This window comes from Rhincodon typus, chromosome 2 (genome assembly GCF_021869965.1).
Source record: "Rhincodon typus isolate 14 chromosome 2, sRhiTyp1.1, whole genome shotgun sequence".
Taxonomy (NCBI): domain Eukaryota; kingdom Metazoa; phylum Chordata; class Chondrichthyes; order Orectolobiformes; family Rhincodontidae; genus Rhincodon; species Rhincodon typus.
The window spans coordinates 51,721,318-51,743,890 of record NC_063333.1 but is presented as its reverse complement, the minus strand read 5'-3'; the positions used below and the strand labels follow the sequence as shown (position 1 = coordinate 51,743,890).

Below are 22,573 nucleotides of genomic sequence, written 5' to 3'. Positions count from 1 at the left end.
CTCTCTCTCTTCCACACACCCACACTCTCCAACATGCACACACACACACACACACACACACACACACACAGTCTCCCCCCCTCACACACACACTCTCTCTCTCCCCATCACATACAGACTGTCTCTTCCCCCGTCACTCTCTCTCTCTCTCTCACAAACACACACACACACACACGAATCTATGGAGTGAATTTATATTTGCATATACATTTTATTTTCAAAAAGCACACAATTTATAGACAGCCAGTCAACATGGTGTTTTATAAATCCCTACTTTAAAAATAAAACAAGTCTGATTCCAAACTAAAACACAAACAGATTCTAAACAAGATCTCACACCTAACATGCTTTGTCTGACCTAAAATGTCACCTCTTCTTTACACTGATAAAACCTTTAGTTCTCTCAGGACTTGAAAGGAATTTGGGGATTTACATATACATATTAATCAATTAAAACCTTCTTACTGATTAAATATTTAGCAGCATCTTAGGTTTGTTTAGTACATCCTCATCAATGGTGTGAACCTTTTATAAATTCTGTGTCTGATACTACCTTTGTCACTAGCACCTGAAGAATGTTTTCAAATGTATAACCTGGTGTCATGTAATTTCTGACCTTGTCCACCCCAGTCCAACACCAGCACCTCCACATCATGGCTTCGACATTTAGGATCAAAAACAGCAAAACTGTTGCCTTAAATATTGGATTTAACTGATTGGTTATTCTGAGTTTTGATTAATTTTGCATTTAAAATTCTTATGCTTATTTCCCAAAGTGCTCCATGGAGTCACTCCCCTGACTTTAGTAATGTTCTCCAGTCTTGCAACCTCTGATATATCTGCACTCCTCCATCTCTGGCCTCTTGACAATCTTCAATTTGGACCACTTGGCTGATGTAGGTTGCGTTGCCTAACCACTAAACTCTGAAATTCCCATCCTAAGTCCTTGTGTTGCCCTACCTCTCTCATTCAATAAGGCCCTCCCTAAAGTTTTGTTGTTTGCCTCCGTTTTTGGTCATCCACTCATTACATGACTTGGTAACCTCCTGTGTGACATGAAATGATGTACCACATGAAAAGCATTGTTGAAATGAAAGTTATTATTTAGTTTTAAAAAATCTGGAATGTGCAATGTTAAAGAATTTGAGCTGATTATAATTACTTCATTCCCAATTCTGAATTTAGCTATGTCTAAATAATGTTGTTGAATATTGTCTGACTTATTGCAAATGAGGGAATTAGTACAAAGAAATTGTGTATGTTACAAAACTATTTTCTGCCTGATGGCGATCCATATTGTGAGACCGAGGTCTAATTTGAACCAACCTTAAAAATTCTCAAGTCGGCCAAATTTAAAGCAATTTTGATTCATAATGGAGCTTTTTGTTTGTCCCTAACTACCTTGTTCATCTTTAAAACATTCTTGATTTATTCTGTTGTTTCCTCACCTTCTAACCATTCCTGGTTGAATTTTTTGGTAAAAAAAACAAAAGAACTGCGGATGCTGTCAATCAGGAACAAAAACAGAAGTTGCTGGAAAAGCTCATCAGGTCTGGCAGCATCTGTGTTATTTGTGAAGAAAAAATCAGAGTTAACATTTCAGGTCCAGTGACCCTTCCTCAGAATTTCTTGATCCCTGTCCTATTTAGAAACTCTATTTGCTCTTTGTTTTCTGCTGCTAAAGCTACCCAATTTGTGATTAAAGAATAATGTCTGCAATTGATTTAGCAAATTCTGTCAATGAATCATGGTGAAAAATCAGATCCGACAGATCAGTGAAAGTCTCACAAATTGATTGCCTCCTTCTGTGTGTCTTGGGGTGTCTGTTATTACATGCAGGTTGTCCCAGGGACATAACTGGATGTTATGTCAAAGTAATTGTGTATAGCATCTGATATTAAGTTACTAGAAATCTCTTTAAATCAAAGTGACTGCCCAGATTATGGTTCAAATAAAACAATCGTGAAGAATGTCCCTGTCTATTGGGTGACCTACTTATGATCTTGATAAGTATCATCTGCTAAAACACAACATTATCGGATACTCAGAATTTTCTCTGTTATACACAGACTCCAGGAGCCAAAGTTAATGTATTTTTATCAGATTTAGTGCCATTTCCAATATGAAATACTGTTAAATTTGTGTGTAAATTCAAAACGAATCTAATGCCAATTTGTATGACCTGGGAAGTTCCTTAAATTATGGCCTTAAGTTCATCTCAGAGCTAGGTTCCTGACTGCACCAGCTGACATGTAGGGAGACAGAATAAGTGTATAAGCCTAGGAATATTGAAACAGAGTAAGCTATTTAGCTCATCATGTCTGCTCTGCCATTTTGTTAATCATCACAGTTCCAACTTTTTAATTACAACTTTTACCTGTATCATCAGTTACCCAAACTTTCCAGGTAGGTGTCCACCTTCCAATTTAAATTTTTCTCAATATATAAGCACAAATTATTGCATGCACTAGATTAATGTTGAATAAATGAAAAACCATCTTTAGAGTTTCTCGACTGTTGAGGAAGACTGCATTGGCGCAGCCAAATTAGATTCAGAGTGACTTATATTCTGCACAAGGGACAACTTCATATTATGACTTACAACATAATTGTTTGCTCATTAACATTGCGTATGATTATTTCACTGATCTATTTAAAATATTGTTTGGCCAAAGCACAAGTCCAATACAGAATACTTAAAAACGTACATATGTGAAGACCTGTGTGACAGCATGTCAGAGGTCTGCTGGAAAAGAGAAAAGATAATGCTAAATAGAGCCCAGGTAAAAGATTGTAATTGATTAATGATTGTCAGTTTTATTAGCTGTGGTAACGTTTACACACAGTACTAAAACTCATTAGGTGCCCTCGTGTGGATTAGTCATAAATTAATAAAGAAAGATAAACTAATTAACAAGTCATAAAGATGGCATGGCTGATAATGTATTGAGTCAGCAGAATGTGAGAATTCCGGATGCCGGTGAGATCCAGAGCAACTGATATCCGCAGTAAATGATTGCAATTTGTACAGTTTCTTGTCAGAATCACTGAGCTGGAGGCTGAGCTGCAGATACCGTGATGCATCAGGAATGCATCTGAACATTTTGTTCACACCCTGAGGATAGAGTCTTAGCAATAAGAGATTGTAACTAAGAGTGAAAGGAGTAAAGGGATTGAGAAGGTAGAAGTAAAGGAGTGTCAGCATTGGTGATTGTCTGAAAGATTTAAGTTGCTTGCAACCTGAATGGATGAAAGTGGGGAATGCAGCGTGGATGAGTGAATTGATCATGGTGCAATGGTGCAGGAGATCATTTAAGTTGGAGGAGTAAATAAGGATGTAGTGGTAGAGGAGACAGTACAATTTGGAGAAAAGAGACAGTTTTCTGCAGCCAAGAATGAGAATCTAGATGGCTAAGTTTACAGTCCAATACCAGAGTATTTTTTTAGTTGGTTCATGGGATATGAACATAAATGGTTAGGCTAGAATGTATTGCCCATCCCTAATTGTCCTGGAGAAGGTTATGGTGAGCTGCCTTCACAAATTGCTGCTGTCTTCAGGCTACAAGACCATCCACAGTACAGAGAGTTCCAGGATTTTAACCCAATGACAGTGAAGAAACAGTGATAGAGTACCAAGTGAGGATTCTGTGTGATTTTTAAGGGAAGTTGCAGGTGGTGCTGTCTTCAACATCCACTCTGGGCTGGACAGAATCCTGTGATGGAAGGGGAAGGATCTATGTGGTCATGGTCCATGTAGGTACCAATGATATAGGTCAGACTAGGAAAGAGGTTCTGCTAAGGGAGTATAAGGAGCTATAGGCTAAATTATAATGTAGAACCTCAAAGGGTCTGTTGATTATCATCTAAGCCATGTGCAAGTTAGCATCGGGTAAATATGATTAGAGATGTAAATGAATGGCTCAATGGTTGGTGTGGAAGAGATGGATTTCAATTCATAGGGCACCGGTGGAAAGCTATTCAAACTGTGTCACCTTCAGTCCAGAACCAAGACCAGCACAACCTCTGTTATCCAGCTACTTATGCAGACAAAGCTTCCATTTACATGCACTCAGAGCTCCAAACTATTATCGATGCATGAGAGAATGGGCCTTAGCCTACATATCCAGAAAACGTTTCCCTACCAGACTGCTTCCAGCACACAGTTAAAACCCCATTCAACCTTGTCCTTTACTGTAAAGCTATGTCCCCTGTTGTTGATCCCTCTGCTAAGGGGAAAGCTTTCTTCCTATCTACCTATTATGCCCTTCATAATTTTATATTCTTCAATCAAGCTCCCCCCTCAGGTTTTTCTGCTCTAACGTCTTATACAGCTCCATCATAGCCTCCCTGCTGTTGTATTCAATACCTTAACTAATAAAGACAAGTATCCAAATGCCTTCATAATCACTTTATCCACCTGTCCTATTGCCTTCAAGGATCTGTGGCCACACACATGGGTCCCTCTGATCTCCTCTACTTCCTAGGGTCCTACCACTTAACATGTGCTTCCTTACCTTGTTAGTCCTCTCAAAATGCATCACTTCACATAGTTCAGGACTCAATTCCATTTGCAATTGTTCTGGTGAACTGACCAAGCCATGTCTATTGCTCTGTCGTCTAAAGTGTTCCTCCTCATATTTATTACACCACCAATTTTCCTGCCATCTGTGAACTCACTGATTAAACATGCAGTCTAAATCAATAAATGTACATTACAAATAACAAGGAATTCAGCAGCAAACCCTGAGATAAGCACTGGACCCTGACTTCCAATCACACAAACAACCTTCGACCATTATTATCTACCTCCTTTGGATCTAATTTGCCAAATTGTCCTGGGTGCCGTCGGCTCTGAGCTTGTGAACCAGGCTGCCATGCGAGACCTTGTCAAAAGCCTTACTGACACTGATGTAGACTATATCAACTGTACTACACACCTAGGCAACTCCTCAAAAATTCAATCAAATTTGTTAAAATTCAAAATCCTGGAATTCCCTCCTTAATAGCATTAACCCACAGCAGGAGGACTGCAGCAGTTCAAAAAGGCAGCTCACCTCCACCTTCTCAAGGGCAACTAGGGATGGGCAAGAAATGCTGGCCAACCAGCGACGCCCACATCCCACAAATGAATTTAAAAAAATTCCGCGTGATAAAGCCATGCTGACTATCTTTGCCTGTCCAAGTGGATACTAATCCTGCCCCTCAGAATTTTATTCAGTAGTTTTACTATCGCTGATGTTAGACTCAGTGACCAGCCAATTCATGGTTTATCCCTATCATCTTTCTTGAATAATGGTACCACATTAGCAATTTTACAGCCCTCTGGCACCCCTCCTGGGTCCAGAGAGCATTTGAAAATTAACATCAGGGCCCCTGCAACCTCTTCCTTTGCTTCAACAGTAGTCTGGGATTTATCTCACCTGGGCCTGGGGACTTTTCTAATTTTATATTCACTAAAACTGCGATTACCTTCTTCCTTTGAATTGGAATTTGCTCATGTACATCAAAGTTCTCTTCTCTAATTTCTGGACATATACTGTTTTGTCTATCATAAATGCAGGTTTAAAGTAGTCATTGAAAATCTCACCTATGTCTTCCAACTCCACCCAGTTTGCCACTTAGATTCCCTAGAATTAGAATTAGGTTTACTGACACACGTACTCGCAAGAATGCTGTGAGAAGTTTACAAAATTGCCACTTACGGTGTCATCTTAGGTATAGAGGCACCTAGGGAGAGGATCTCAGGAATAAATCAGAAAATTAAAGAAATAAAAAGTTCAGCATTACAGTCTTTCGTGCCATCTTAGTCCCTCACCACCAAGCCGCATCAGGCCTCACCACCACCCCGTGCCAGGACCTCACCTTCTATCCGCACTGAGCTCAACCTTATACTGCACAAAGGATGCAGCCCCACTCCAGCTCCACCACCTCCTGATGGCCCACCGAGTTCCCAAGTACAGGCTCCAGGCCTACTGAAGCCAGGGAGTCCTTGATCCGGGCACTGCCACCACTGTTACTGACGACCCTCTGACACCACTCCAACTTCCTCTCAAGGTCAGAAGATGAAAGAAAAGAGAAAGAAAAAGATGGAAAACAAGAGAGAGAGAGAAGGATGCAGCCAGCCTGGAGTGTACAGGCTCATGAGCCCTACCATGCTGGCATCACCATTTTCGATCTAATGTGCTCCACTCTTTCACTGGTTAGACTCTAGTCCTAAAATACTTATGAAATGCCTTTGGATTTTCCTTTATTTTCCCCACCAGTGTCTTTTAATGACTTCTCTTTGCTTTCCTAATTTTTTTTAAGTAATTCTGAGGGATAGGCCTTACATACATCTTGAAAGGCAAGGACTGATAGGGATAGTCAACATGGCTTTGTGCATGGCAAATTGTGCCTCAGTACCTTGACAAGGTTCCACATGGTAGATTGGTTAGCAAGGTTAAATCACATCCAGGGGAGCTAGCCAATTGGATGTAAAATTGGTTTGATGGTAGGAGACAGAGGGTGGTGGTAGAGAGTTGTTTTTCAGAGTGGAGTCCTGTCACCAGTGGTGTGCAGCAAGGATCGGTGCTGAGTCCATTGCTTTTCATCATTTATACAAATGATTTGGATGTGAGTATAGGAGGTATGGTTAGTAAATTTGCAGATTACACCAAAAGCTGTGGTGTTGTGAACGGTGAAGAAGTTTATTTCAGAGCACAATGGGACCTTGATCAGATGGGCCAATGAACCAAGGAGTGGTAGATGGAGTTTATTTTATATAAATGTGAGGTGTTGCATTTTGTTAAGGCAAACCAGGGCAGGACTTATACAGTTAATGGTAGGGTCCTGGGAAGTGTTGTGAACAAAGACACCTAGGGGTACGGGTATGTAGATCCTTGAAAGTGAAGCCTCAGGTAGACAGGATAGTGAAGAAGATGTTTGGTACACTTGCCTTCATTGTTTGCAACATTGAGTACAGGAGTTGGACGTCATGCTGTGGCTATACAAGGGATTGGTGAGGCGACTTTTAGAATACTGCATTCAGTTCTGATTGTCCTTCTATAGGAATGATGTTATTAGACTTGAAAGGGTTCAGAAAAGATTTACAAGGATGTTGCTGGGACTGGAGGGTTTGAGCTATAGGGAGAGGTTGAATAGGCTGTGGCTAATGTCCCTGGAGCATCGGCGGTTGAGGGATAACCTTATAGAGGTTTATAAAATCATGAGGGACATGGATAGGGTGAATAGCCAAGGTCTTTTTACCAGGGTAAGAGGAGTCCAAAACTAGAGGCCATAGGTTGAATGTGAAAGGGGAAAGATTTAAAAAGGACAGGACATGTAACTTTGATCCCTAAAATTGGTATTGCCCCATCTCTTGCAGGACTTTCCTGAGTACTCCTAGATAATTTTTCAGATTCCATCTCCTCTAAGCCTTTCACACTTTGCTTATCCCAATTAATATTTGGGGAAGTTTGAAAGGCCCCACTATTAGTATCCAATTATTACTACGTTTCCCTGAAATTTGCCTACTTCTCTGTTCTTCTATCTCTTCCTGACTGGGGATCTGCCGTACGTTCCCAACAGTGTGATTGCCCCTTCTTGTTTTGAAGTTCCATCCATTTGGCATCAATTGAGGAGTAGTGGTGGCAGTGTGGTCTCATGCTGTGGGGCCTGCAGACACGGACTGGAACTTAAGTATTGATGGGCACTTATCATTCTGGATTTTTCACAGTTTTCATGCTTTTTTTTTCACTCTGTAACAACACCTTTTTTAACTCTAAGTTTTGTGCCTAGGTACTTGTACCTGAGATGATGCCATTAAAGGCAGCCATTGTGGAAACTTTTCACTGTACTCCTGTACTTCTGTACTGGAGTACAAGTGACAATAAAGGATATTCTGATTCTATTCTGATAGGCAACTCTACTATAAACCTTCATCCCACCTGAAAAATATCCATTGACCATTATTCTCTGTTTCCTATCACTCAGCCAATTTTGTATCCACTTTGCCCCTTTTGTTCCATGTGTTGTAACATTCCTCATGAGTCTGTTGTTCAGCACTGTGTCAAATGCCTTTTGAAAATCCATGTACACCACATCCATAGCATTCCTGTTGTGGATGCTTTCTGCCAACTATTCAAAACACACCAGCATATTAGTCAAATACAATTTCACATTTCAAAATCTTTGCTGGCTCTTCCTCACCAACCCACATTTTTCCAGGTAACTATTGATTTTATCCTAAATAATTGTTTCTAGAAACTTCTGCAATACTGAATTTAAACTGACTTTTTTGCAATTGCTAGACTTATTCTTACATCTCTTTTGGAAAAGGGTGTAGTTTCCCCAATCCTCTGCCATCTTCCATGACAGCTGGGAAGGTTAAAAGATGATTGACAATTTTCACTGTCACTTTCTTTAATATTTTTGCTATCTCACCCAGTCCCAATGCCTTATCAAGCTCCTTAAAAACCCATAGTTTTCAATGAGACCATAACTCATTCTTCTAAACTCCAATGAATAGTACTGACATGTTTAGCCTTTCCTCCAGATCCGGGATCATCCCACTGAACATTCTGAAACTACCTCCAATGAAATGATATCTTTCCTTAAATAATGGGACCAAAACTGCTCACATCCAAGGGTGCTGAGACATCACTCCTTTGCATTCTGGGAATGGACTTCGCAGTCACTATGGATGTGAAGGGCATCGTGGAAGACCATCCCTGGTGACTAGCAGGAAGCGAGCATCCAACCAGAGGGCACTGAGACATTGCTTGCTTGTATTCTGGGAGTAGACTGTACAGTTGCATTTAAGTATCAATAGCCCATTCAACATTTCCTCCTTATCAAATTTGAATGCTTCCAGATACAGAACTCACCATGACTTGCATAAAATCTACCACCTTGGTAAAGACAGATGCAAAGTGTTCTTTTAAAACCTCAGCCATGCCCCCTGCCTCCATGTGTAAATGCCCATTCTGGTTCTTAATCAGCTCTATTCCTTCTAACACCCTTTTACTATTGATGCACCTAGAGAAAACTTTGGGATTTCCTTCTATGTTGGCCACCAATCTTTTTCATAATTATTCACCGTTTATGTGATATGCATTTTCGTATCCCCTCCGAAACTTCTATGACTGTTTCGTTTTCGATTGTATTTCTACCTGACACTTGCAAAAGCGCACTTAATCAACTTTATGTTAATTTTTATCTCCTTTTTCATTCAGGTAGCTCTGGATTTGTCTGCCCTCCCTTTCCTTTTTGAGGAAATTAGGCCCAAAGCATGTCCAGTTTGAAGGTAGCCCACTGTTCAGCTGTAGCTTTTCACCTTAGTCTTTTGCTCCAGTCGACCTGGCCTAGTTCCATTCTTGCCCAGTTGAAGTTGGCTGTCCTCCAGTTATATATTCTTACAGTGCATTGCCTAGTCTTCTTTTCTATCATTATTGTAAATGTTTTGATCCAATGATCACTGTCTCCTCAATGTCCCTCTCCTGACAAGTGATCTACTTGGCACACCTCATTTCCCAGAATAATTATTATCAGATTTTATTGCCATGTGTACTTGAGTACAGGAATGGAGGAGTACAGTGAAAAATGGACAGGTCATCATTCTCCAGCGCCATCTTAGAATACAAAAGACAGGATTTAAAAGCAGAAGCAGAAATAAAAGAAGCATCCAAAAGAAAAGGAAACACCCAGATCATGCCCCTGCTCCTACCGTGAGTCCTCACTGCCAGAAAAACAAAGCCACAAAGTCCATCACTCAGTCTGTGAACATTCAGGTGTCCCAAATCTCATCCCAGCCAGAATGCCATCATCTCCACCATCAGGTACCCAGGCCAAACCACGTCCTGGAGCCGCGCCATCGCCACTGGAATCATATCACTATTCTTCGGTGGCGTTTTGCCTCCACTGATGTCACCATCATGAGTCCTCGCTGTGCAAAGCTCAGTAATGTAGCCGCCACTGAAGCTGCCAGGTCCTGGACTGGGCCACAGCTCGATGCTGGAGCCACCCACACCATAGCAACTGATGCCTCATTCTGGCTTAGGTTGTTGTCGCTGCTGCCTCTGGGAGGGTACTGCTTTCACCACTGCCGACACCAAAGAAGGTACCACTGCTGTCCCTCCAGACACTCCAGTAAGAAACTGCACTCTCTGCTACTGACACCCTGCGAAAGGGGCTGATGCCACCAAAAAGGAAAGAAAGGAATAAAAAAAAGAGCTAAAGTAAAAGAGAGAAGAAAGACAGGAAGGCAAAGTGAGCAAGCACGGGGTCAGGATCCAGATCCGAACACTGCCACTTCATTGTCGCCATCTTGGATTTTCCTGGTTGGACAGGATGCATACTGCAGTCGGAAATTTTCCTGAATACATTCCGGAAAGTTTGCCCCTGCCTACCCATTGTCCCAGTCTACATTTGGGTAGTTAAAATCCCAAATTATAACCATTTTGGAATGTTACCACTTCTCTGTCATTTCCTTGAAGATTTGCTCTTCTCATCATTCCCACGAGGGTGTTGGTCTGTAGACTACATCAAGCAAGGTAATAGCACCTGTTTTTAATGCCTTAGCTCCAGCCAGATTGATTCTGTCCTCTAACTGTGTGGGGTGTCATCTTATTCCAGCAACGCAATACTCTCCTTAACCAGTCCTACCACCCCTCTTTCTCTCCTTCCTTTAGAATCTTTTCCAAACACCTTGTACTCAGCAATATTTAACAAACAACCCTGCCCTTCCTTGAACCATGCCTCACTTATAGTCACAACATTATATTTCATTGTAGTAATTTGCATCTGTATCTTAATTCCCAATTTTATTTACTGTGCGCCACACATTCCTATAAATGCACAATAACCCTGATTCAACCTTCATTACTTTATCCCTTACTCTGACTTCACTTACTGACTTTTTCTTCTCATACTAATGCTTTCTGTCACTGTAGGTTATGCTGGGAACCCTGGTATTCATCTTTAATATCCTCTCTTGCTTCCCATACCCTTGCTGAATTCAGTGAAAGTCCGAGCCGTGGCACTAGAAAAACACCCTACAAGGAACTTAGTACCATCTCTGTTCAGGTGCAACCCACCTGGCTTTTACAAATGCCATCTTTCCTAGAGCCAGTTCCAGAAATCTAAATCCCTCCCTCCTAAATCATTTTTCCAGCCAGCCATTCATTTATGTTGTATTTTTATTTCTGTACTCAGTTGTACATGGAACCTGGCAAAATCCAGAGATGACTCCGTTTGAGGTCCTGTTTGCTACTTTTCTCCTGAGCTCCCCTGGTTTTGATTGCAGGACCACATCTCCCTTCCTATTCAAGTCATTGCTAACAATGTCCATCAGAACTTCCATGTGTTTACCCTCCCCCAGATGAATGCCCTGCAACTATTCCATGACATCCTTGATCAGGGCACCAGGGGGGGCAATATACCATCCTGAAGTCACATTTACGGCCACAGAAATACCTATCGGCAATCTTTCTCAATGATTCACCAGTTGCTGTTGCTTTTCCTTTTCTCTTCCTCCCTCATGCACAGGTAAGCTTTTCATGATGCCTGAAACTTGGCTCTGACTGTATGTCCTTGAGGAACCAGGACCTTCCCTACTTCCAAAACGAAAACTGATTTATGAATGTGACGCCGGGGAACTCCTGGCCCACTTGGCAGTTTCTCTTGGATTGCGTAGTAGTCACTGAATTCCTTTCTGACTTCAGAACCGTAAGCTGTGATGTGAGCACCTCTCCGAATGTACTATCCTCATAACTCTGAGTCTAATGGATGTGCTACAAGTGACTTCAGCCACCACTCATGCTCTGAAACCTCGAGCTCAAATGTCAGCAGCTGGCAGCACTGTCTGTACATGGGGTCATCTAGGATGACTGTAGGGTCCATGTCTTTCCATAGGCCGCATATTCCACTCAACCAAGCTGAACTGTTATACCTTATATGAACGTTATTTTGGATTACTTGTGTTACTTTATTATTACCCGAAACGTTAACTCTGTTTTAACCTTCACAGATGCTGCCAGACCTGCTGAGCTTTTCCAGCAACTTTGTTTTTGTTCCTGATTTGCAGCATCCGCAGTTTTTTCGGTTTTTATTGATTTATCAATATTTATCAAAGAAAGTTGGGACGGGTTAAGTCTGCCATTTGAAGGATCTATCATCTATCTTAGTTTTTCTCTGGGCAATAGATAATGGACTGGAGAGTTTGAGATATCCAAATAGACTGAAAACACTGGGACTTTTTCACTAGAGCATAGGAGGTTGAGGTGTGACCTTATTGAGGTTTATAAAATCACAAGGGCATAGATAAGGTGAATGACAAGAGTCTTTTCCCTAGGGTGGGGGAGTTCAAGACCAGGGGACACATTTTAAAGGTGAAAGGAGAAAGACTTAAAAAGGACATGAGAGGCAACTTTTTTTACACAGAATTCAGAAGGGTAGTAACAAGCACACTGTAAAATCTGAAAATAGTTGGAAACCTTTACCTATATACTGCTCAGTCACAGTGCCTCTTGCAGTTGAGTTTATTTCAGTTCATTGATTGCATTATTTCCCTGTGGCTTGAGGTAGTTTGTAGAAAAATATATTAGGTTCAGTAAATTTGGCAGTCTACACAGTCAAGACTGACCCTACATTTTTGCATTTGATACGGAAGTAAATTATTTATCTGTTAACCTTTAATCAGGAATCATCAGAAACATCCCCTAATCAATGTTAGTCAAATACTCTGGCCGTCTGTCACCTGGGACCAAGCAGGAGTTGAGGAGAAAATAGATACTCTATACATTTAATATTATTGTAATGATTATTATTACTAATTATTTATTAATCAAACAGACAAAAGGTTGTTCCAACTAAAGGTTTGTTAAAATAAAATACTCTTTTTTTCCATAATCTCTTAATATTTGTTTGCCCTATGCAATTCATGTGAAGTTAAATTTTAATTATGCTGCAGAAAATAGGCTATAATGGTCAATGTTCTGTTTTATTATATAGGTAATTCTTTCTGGTGCCTACTTGATGTTGTGCCAATTAAAAATGAAAAAGGAGACGTAGTTCTTTTTTTGGCATCCTTCAAAGACATCACTGTCACCAAAGTGAAGATTGCCCAGGAAGATAAAAAGGAAGGTCAGTGTTTCATCTTGAAACTTTGCTTAGTTAAATGAGGCAGCGAGATGTGTTTTTTACAGTCAGGTTGCAAGTAACAGGCAGTAATTAATAAATTTGCAAAAAAAGAATATTGACAGTGAATAATCTGTTATTGCTGTTTTGTTTATTTTCAGAAGTAGCTATCCAAAGCATATGTTCCTTTCATAAATTATGCTAAATCTCAGTTAATTGTCTTCAAAATTTTTGCTGTTAAGTGCACGTATAATAAACATTTAGTTTCCCTATTTAACCCAACATACAGTTTCCTATTATTTTCTAAATCCAATTTTATTCAGCATTTTCAGGCTTAAGTTATTCAATTAAATTTTTTCTCATTTACAAAATTAAGCTTAAAATGTGCCTGTCTTCTCTTTTAATTGTCAGCTTCATGAAATAAACATATTCTATGACTATTACTATATCACCAAATTGAGAATTCAAATACTTTCCAGAAACAAATTGATAAATATATCATAGACTAAACAACTTGAAAACAGGCCATTCAATCTAATTGTAGTATTTATCATAGAATACCTACAGTGTGGAAGCAGACCATTCAGCTCTTATCAATTCTCGAAAGAGCATTCAGCTTCAATCAATTCTCCAAAGAGCATCCCACTCCATCCCTGTGTCCCTGCATTTCCCATGGCTAATCCACCTAGCCTGCACTTCCCTGGATACTATGGGCAATTTACCATGGCCGGTGCACCTAACCTATACATCTTAGGACTGTGGGAGGAAACTAGAGGAAACCCACACAGAAATGGGGAGAATGTGCAAACTCCACACAAACAGTCACCTGAGGGTGGAATCAAACCCAGGTCCCTGGTGCTATGTAGCAGTAGTGCTAACCACTAAACCATCATAGTCTATGATCTACCCAAGCTACACTATTGCCTATTTCTTTCTCTGTCTTCTATTTATCTGACTTACACTTAGTTGCATCTATGCTATTCACCTCAACAACTCTTTGTGGTAACGAACTTCATATGCTAACAGAAAACCTGAAAAAAAGTTTCTTCTGAATTCTTTATTGAATTTATTAATATCTTAGAAGAAGGAACCAGTTACAATATTGTCTAGCATGGGCTCAATTGTTATTCCTGCTTTCAATAAGGAATGGGTTTGACAGCACAATCATATTTGATGTACAAAACTTTCTAAAGTATTCCTGCTATTGTTCTTTTGTCATTTCAATTGATATCTTTAGATGGTGGCTCAGATATCACTTAAAACTTCAATTCCCCTGAGCACTAGAGATGAATTTTTACTGCGAAAGCAGATAGCTTGAGTTAGGAAAGATCCAAAATGTTGCACTAACTTCTATAAAATGTTCCTTGAAATAAGCAATGTTTATGGGTGTGCAGCTGCAATGGGGCCTGCTGACCCTAGAAGCTCAGCGTACACAGTCTTAATGGTAGGATGGTGTACAAATGTTCAGGCAGTTTTTAATACTGGAATAATTTTTCCAGTTTTTTTTTTACAAGAAGTTAGACTCTTTAGTTCCCAACCCTTAAACTCCTCAACCTCCCCATCTTCCATTGCCTTCGCCTTCCATGACAATTCATAATCACTGCTTATGATTCCTCATTAACCTTCAGCAGTAGATCTCAGTGACTATGTAGAGATGGTTAAAAAAAACTTCTAACAAGCTAATCAAGTTGTATTCCTACGGACTTGACAGTGAAATGAAAACTTACATTCATAAAATCATTCAAAGCTTTTAACTCTCTTCAAGTGTTTGATTGCTTATAAACAAACTTTTATTCCAACCCCACGCAAAGGAAAACTAATCTTTTAATAGTCTCTTTGAGCTGTCAGTCAAATCGATACTGAATGTAGGTTTTGATGTAGAATTTGAAACTCAGCCAAACATTCATGCATAATGATATCCTTCGGAAATGTCATTAAGAAGCTCTACTGAAACTGCATGAACAGATACGACTGTTTTGTTTTCTAATCTATGTCTGTCAATCCAATTTTTTTTTTTAACTCTCACTAACAACTGTAGCCTGGGCTTCATAAAATTTGAAGAGTGGAAAATTTTTTTAAAAATCGAAGATCATGATAGTTATGCTGACCAAACTATTGCTTGAAAAATGTTTGCATCTACTTCATAAATTTGGAGTACACTGAGGGCTTTGTTTCTAAGTATACAGACACCACAAAGATAGATGGATGGACAAGTTGTTTTGAGGAGGTGGGGAGGCTGCAGAAGGTCTTGGACAGACTAGGAGACTGGACAAAGAGGTGACAGATGGAATACAATGTGGGAAAGTGTGAATTCATGTACATTAGTAGGAAGAAGAGAGGCATAGACTATTTTCTAAATAGGGAAAGGCTTCAGAAATCTGAATCACAAAGGGGCTTAGGAATCTTGGTTCAGGATTCTCTTAAGGTTTACAAGCAGGTTCACTTGTCAGGAAGGCAAATGCAATGTTAGCATTCATTTCAACAGTGCTAGAATACAAGAGCAGGGATGTACAGCTGAGACTGTATAAGGCTCTGGTCATTTGGAATAATGTGAGCAGTTTTGGTCTTCACATCTAAGGAAGGATGCATTGGCCTTTGCGGGGGTTCAGAGGAGGTTTAAAGGTGGAGGCCAAGTCATTAACTGTATTTAACACAGAGATAGATAGGTTCTTGGTAAATAAGGAGTCAAAGATTATGGCGAGAAGGCAGGAGAATGGGATTGAGAAGCATGTCGGCCATGATCACAGACTAGGTGGGCCGAATGGCCTAATTCTGCTCCTATATCTTGTGATTTAATATTCTGCCTTTCTGGTTTTCTCAACCAAACTGGATAACAACACACTTATATTCGATTTACCATGTTCTTACCCATTCTTTTAGCTTATTCAATTCAACTTGAAACCCTCTTGCACACTTCTGACAATTTTAATGGCAGGAGATATCATACATTGCTCCTCCTGCAATACGTGGGAAATCAGGGACACTTCCAGTCTCCATGGTGGCCATGCATGCAGGAAGTGTTTTCAGCTGCAGCTCCAAATTTGACCACATGAAGCGCCTGGATCTGCTGATGGACTCGCTATGGAGCATCCATGAAGCTGAGGACATCATGGATAGCACATTTAGCAAACTGGTCACAAAATGAGTAAGGGCTACACACCCAGAAAAAGTATTGGGTGACCTCCAGGAAGACTAGTAACCATGGCCAACTATTGCAGGAGTCCCTTTGGCCATTCTCCTCTCAAACAGATATACTGTTTTGCATACTGTTGTGGGTGTTGACCTCTCAGAGGAAAACAACAGCAGCCAGATCAATGGCAGCACAACTGGCTCTTGTACAGAAGGAAGGGTCAAAGTGTAGGGGAGTGGTAGCAGGACTCTATAATAGTGGCACAGATAGCTGTTTCTGTGGCCATGAGCGAAACTTCAGGATGATGAGTTGGCTCCCTTGTTCTGGGGTCAAGGATGTTTCTGAGTGGGCACAGGATATTCTGAAAATGGAGAGTGAGCTGCTAGAGCTAATGGGTCATGTTTGTTCTAATGACAGGCAGAAGAGAGATGAGGTCTTGCAAAAGGAGTTTGAGGAGTTAGGTATAAAATTCAAAAGCAGGTTGGGTTGTAATCTCGGGATTACGCCCTATGCCATATGCTAATGAGGCCAGAAATAGGAAGATAATACAGTTGAATGCATGGCTAAAAAGCTGGTTTAGGAGGGATGGATTCAAATATTTGGATCATTACGATTTCTTCCAGGGCAGGAGAGCCCTGTATAAGAAGGACGTGTTGCACCAATATCCTTGTAGGGACGTTTGCTCGTGGACTTGGGAGGGTTTAACTTGGTGAGGCAGTGGGATGGGAACCAGAGCAGTAGGTCAGCTTGTGAAGTGATTGAGGAGAAGGTACAGGTTAAGTCAAATAAGTCTAATAGGAAGAACAGACAGGGCCAGATTAATGAACATGGCAGGTCTGGCAGTCTGAAGTGTATTTATTTTAATGCAAGGAGTATAACAAGTAAAGCATTTGATCTTAGAGCGTAGATTAGTACATAGAACTACAGTGCTATAGCCATCACAGAAGCTTGATTGGGAGAAAGGCAGGACTGGCAGCTGAACATTCCAGGGTTTAGATGTTTCAGGTGGGATACAGTGGGATGTAAAAGGAGTGGGGAAGTGCATAACTGGTTAAGGAGAATGTCACAACTACAATAAGAGAGGACATCTTGGAGGCTCAACTAGCATGGCCATATGGGTAGCACGCAGGAATAAGAAAAGTACAATCACTACAATGGGGTTATACTATCTCCCAATAGGCAACAGGAGATCAAGGACAGATATGGAAGCAGATCATGGAAAGATGTAAAATTGACAAGGTTGTTTAGTGGGTGATTTTAAATTGCCCAATAATTACTGGGATTCCCATAGTATCAGGGGTTTAGATGGGGCAGAATTTGGTGCATCCAGGAGGGTTAGTTTAAACAATATGTAAAGAGTCCCAAATTGGGACAGGACTGGACTAGACCTTGTATTGGGGGATGAGGCAGTCCAGGCGATCAATCTTTCAGTGGGGGAGCATTTTGGGAACAGTGATCATAATTCCACACATTTTAAGACAGATATGGATAATGATAAGACTAGTCCTCGGGTGAAAGTGCTAAATTTGAGGAATGCTAAAGAATGGTAGAAAAGGATTAGGGCATGCTTGTCTTCATTGGTCAGGGCATTAAGAATACAAGTTGGCAAATCATGTTGTGGCTATATAAGAATACAAGTCGATATTTGGAGTATTGTGTGCAGATCTGGTCGCCACACTGTAGGATTGATTTGGAAGCTTTGTAGAAAGTGCAAAAGAGGTTTAATAGAATGCTGTCTGGATTGGAGTGTTTTAGCTATAAGGAGGGGTTGGGCAAACTTGGATTGTTTTTGCCAGAATGTCGGAGGCTGAGGGGAAACCTGATGGAAGTATGTAAAATTATGACAGTCCTGGGTAGGGTAGATAGATGGAGTCTTTTTCCCAGAGTGGAAATGTCAACTACTAGGGGGCTTAGGTTTAAGGTGAAAAGGGAAAATTTAAAGGAGATGCGCGAGAAAAGTTTTTTACACAGAGGGTGGTAGGTGCCTAGAACACGCTGCCAGAGGAAGTGGTAAAGGCCGATATGACATCCATGTTTAAGGGGCATTCAGACAGATACAGGCAGGGAATAGAGGGATATGGACCATGAGCGGACAGATGGGACTAGTTCAGAATAGCATCATGGGCCAAAGAGCCTGTTCCTGTGGTATACTATTCTGTGCTCTATGTTTTTACAGTCCCACCTAGTTTTGTGTCATAAGCAAATTTGAAAGTATTATAATTAGTCCACACATCCAAATTATTTAAATAACATGTGAATCTCTGTGGCCTCATACCAATCCTCACAGTAACTCACTAGTAACAGTGAGAGAGAGAGTAGGATCAATTTATGGCCAATGGAAATTCGGGCAGATTTTCAATTATTGTGCATTCAGAGGCATTATTTAATCTGGGTGGATAGATTGGTGGACTGAAGAATCAGGAGGGAAAGTGAGATGGGGTGACAGTCACCTTCTCAACTCCTTGTTATTTAGTCAGAGACAGGGAAGGTCATGGACAGGCTCTTCACCCACAGCCCAATTCAGGCTCTATAGTCAATTGAGAGACACTTAATAATCTTATCCCCCTGTTGCTGGCTTTCTCAATGGGGTCATGCCAGTGCTCTGTATAGCTGTGACATAATTTCTGCACCTTCGTATTCCAACCTGATTGAGACAAAGGCCAAAATTCGATTAACCTTTTAAAATTATACTTTATACTTGTCCAGTAGCTGTTGGACATTTCTGTAACTGGCTCCTGTAGCACCTTCCACCATCATTGTCTTCTCTCCATGGTGAAACAAAGCCTCTTTGATCTCAAATACAAAAAAGATAATTGTGCACCTCTTATATTCATCTCCATATTTCACTGTTTGATCCACTCATCTTATCTAGTAATGTCCCTGTGCAACTTTCTGCTTCCATCTGAACAACATACTATACCACCTAATTTAGTTTTATCTGAATATGAAGCTCCCTTTTTTTATTTCAAAATTTCCCAATTATAGTGAAAAGCCAAGGATCTGACAAATCTCTAAAGGATAGTGCTACTTAGCTCCTACTGATTTGAGTATATACTCTGTTTCTTGTTTCACAACTAACTTCTGTCCTTGCCGCGAGGTAATCTTCAACTCTGTGTTCTAATCAATATGACCACGTATATCTTTAAATGTAATTAACAATTCTGTTTTATTTTTAACAAATCACAATGTATCCCTGCAAAACATCTTAAACTGAAAAATTTTATTTAAAAAAGGCTTTAAGTTGATCATTTATAACAAGATATGGAAGTCTATACAAGTGGCCTTTATAAAACACTCAGTGAAAGTAAAATTGATTATATTCCAAAAATACATGACTTGTCCTCAGCCTTTCCTTCTGAGCAGGTGAAAATTATAGACTGTGGCTAGTGGAGAGTGCTTTGCTGCATGGTTTGAGAAAATAAATAATTCCGAGGATGATGACAAGATTTAGAAGACATCTAATGAAGTTATTAAATATGTCACAGTTAAAAAGGGTAACAGGATGAATTGGCATCAAGAGGACAGTGGTGTACTTTGTGAAATTTAGGGATTAGCTGGTTAAACAATGAACACTGACTCCTGATAATGAAAAATGAAAAACAGCCTTTTGTTCCTGCTGCCCAATATTTATGATCAGTAAGAAGCTATGCTGGTATTTGACAGAATTTGAATCACTCAGCAAATTCCATAAAACTGGGGACATTTCAGTAGAAAACTGCACAAATCCTTAAGAAGCAAACAGGAAAAAACTGTTTCAAATGCTTCGTGATGGTGTTTCCTAGAACTTGCAGAATCTTGTTGCTGAAACTGATATTCCACTACGGCAACCTTGAACAGTACTGCATATCTGGATTCCTAAATGTTTCAAAATTTTGGAGGAAAAAACTTAAGTGCTTTAGAAGCAAAGAAAGAGTTTTCTCACAGCGGCAGAGCAATTGGCTCATCCTCGTTTATTATTGCTGATAAAGATGCAGCCTGAAAATGTGAGGTGTTTGGAATGCACACATGCTCATTCTTCACCAAATGAGCTCCAACTACCAATAGAAATCCAAGTTATTTACCTCAGATCATCAACAAGCCCTCTGAATATGCACCTAGACAGTCCAACATCCGGCTGAGGCCCCCTTTGCAAAATAAATTTTCTGCATTCAGTAATCTAATTGAGTACCACCCAAGTTAGTCAGGCCAGATTTTCACGTCAAAGGTGGGAATTGGGAGGCCGAATTAATGCTGCTGGCATGACTTTGCTTCCTTTGCTGCAGGAAACTAGATTTTCTCGGTGGATGGCCCCACTTTCTGCCAGTCGAGTCTGCTGTGTCAGGACCCATGGTGGACTTCAAAGAGTCTGCCCGTAGAACGTCCCATAGTTTGGCCCAAAAAATCAATGTCTGCTTAAACTGTGGCTTTTTAATGGCCTGTATTGCTTCCCTTATTGACCTCCCTCAGTGTCAACTAGCCTCCAGTGCTGCGTATATGAAACTGTAATGGAAGAGTGTCACATCCATGGAGTCGTCTTCGCCATCAAAAACGAACTGGTGGACCAACTCAAAGACCCCCCCTGTGGAATAAGTGAACGCTTCAAGACAGTCTGACTTGCCCTTGCTCGGAACCAGTATGTCACTGTATTCATTGCGTAAGCATCGACACTCGATGCAGCAGCTGAGGACAAGGAGAAATTCTACTCCCGCCTCGACCAATCTCTTTCATGGGTCCCTACAGTGGGCAAACTAATCACCCTCAGCAACTTCAACACCAGAGTTGGCAAAAGTGCAGATCTCTGGGGTGATGTAATCAGGAAAGAGGGAGTTGGGAAGCAAAACTCCAAAGGCACCCTTCTCCTGACCAAATGCCGTGAACACAGTCTCCTCGTCGCCAACACACTGTTCCACCAAAGAAACAAATACAAGACAACGTGGCAGCACCTGCGCTGCAAACACTGGCAACTTCTTTGCGCATTGTCTGAGCGGGGGATCGGAAAGGAGCCAATGACTGTTGGACAGACCATCACCTGATCTGAGCTAGGGTCACCATAAACATAGCCCGGCTCCAGCAGAGACAACTCAAGCAGTGCTGCAAAAAGTTCAACATGGAGGCACTCAAAGACCCAGAAAAAATAGCCTCATACAACCCAACTCCATTCCACAAACCCAGCGACCCTTGATAACACCAATTCACAGGATCCCACAGTCTCTTGTCCACCTTTAAGTCCGCCATCATCACTGCCTGCAAAAACTTGTTCGGCCACTCAACCAGGAAACACCAAGACTGGTTTGATGGGAATAATCATGAGATCCAGGAACTATTAAGCAGAAAGGTCATGGCATTTCTAAATGCAAAACAACAACCGCAGTCAGAAGAGAAAAGGCAGATCTACAGGCAACTGAAGGCAATGGTCCAAAAACAAACCTGAGATGTAAAGAACAGGTAGTGGGTAGAGAAAGTACTGGAAGCCCTTTGACAACCATATCATGCATGGTTTCTTCCGTGCTTTCAAGACCATATACAGACCAAGGCCTTACCCAACCCAACTGTTGGCCAAGGACAGAGTAGTCTTTATCAAAAATAAAGAAGCTATTAAACAATGCTGGGGGGAGCACTTCAGAGAATCCACAACCAGGGCTGTGTTGTTGATCTGAGCATCCTTGAAAGCATCCCACAGAGGCTACACACCACGAGCTCAGCAACACCCCAGCCTTGCACGAAGTAGAGAAGGCCGTCCACAAGAACAGTAAGGCTGCTGGAGCAGACGGTATCTCGCTGAGACATTGAAGTGCGGAGGCAAAGATCTCCTGCTGCAGTTACACGCCCTAGTCTGCCTTATCCAGAAGGAGGAGAGCATTCTGGGAGAGCTCCGAGATCAGGAGCATTTTCAATAAAGGGAACAAGTCCAGTTGTGGTTAACTACAGGGAAATCTCTCTGCTGTGGATCATTAGAAAGGTCATCACCAAGGTCCTCCTCAACCGTCTCCTCCCTGTGGCTGAGGAACTCCTCCCAGAAGCACAATGTGGCTTTCGGCCACAGAGAGGCACAACAGACATGATTTTCACTGTGCGACAGCTGCAGGAGAAATGCAGAGAAAAGAATCTACCCCTGTACGTGGCCTTCTTCAACCTTACAAAGGCCTTTGACACCATCAATCAGGAAGCATTATGGAGCGTCCTCCTCTGCTATGGTAGCACCATGAATGACATGGATGTTGTTGTAATGACAAATGGCTCCACCACCGACCGATTCCCTGTTCAGACCATTGTCAAGCAGGGCTACGTCACCATCCCAACACCGTTCTCGATCTACCTCGCTGCAATGCCTCACCTCACTACAGACAAGCT

General features: G+C 41.1%; 1 protein-coding gene across 1 annotated transcript in view; it reads left to right on the top strand.

Moving 5' to 3' along the window:
- Positions 1–22,573, top strand: part of kcnh8 (potassium voltage-gated channel, subfamily H (eag-related), member 8) — a 385,185-nt gene that overhangs the window by 163,936 nt on the left and 198,676 nt on the right. Inside the window, exon 3 of the mRNA XM_048612148.1 lies at positions 12,988–13,119. Coding sequence (XP_048468105.1) covers positions 12,988–13,119 — 132 coding nt within the window. The remainder of the gene's footprint in view (positions 1–12,987; positions 13,120–22,573) is intronic.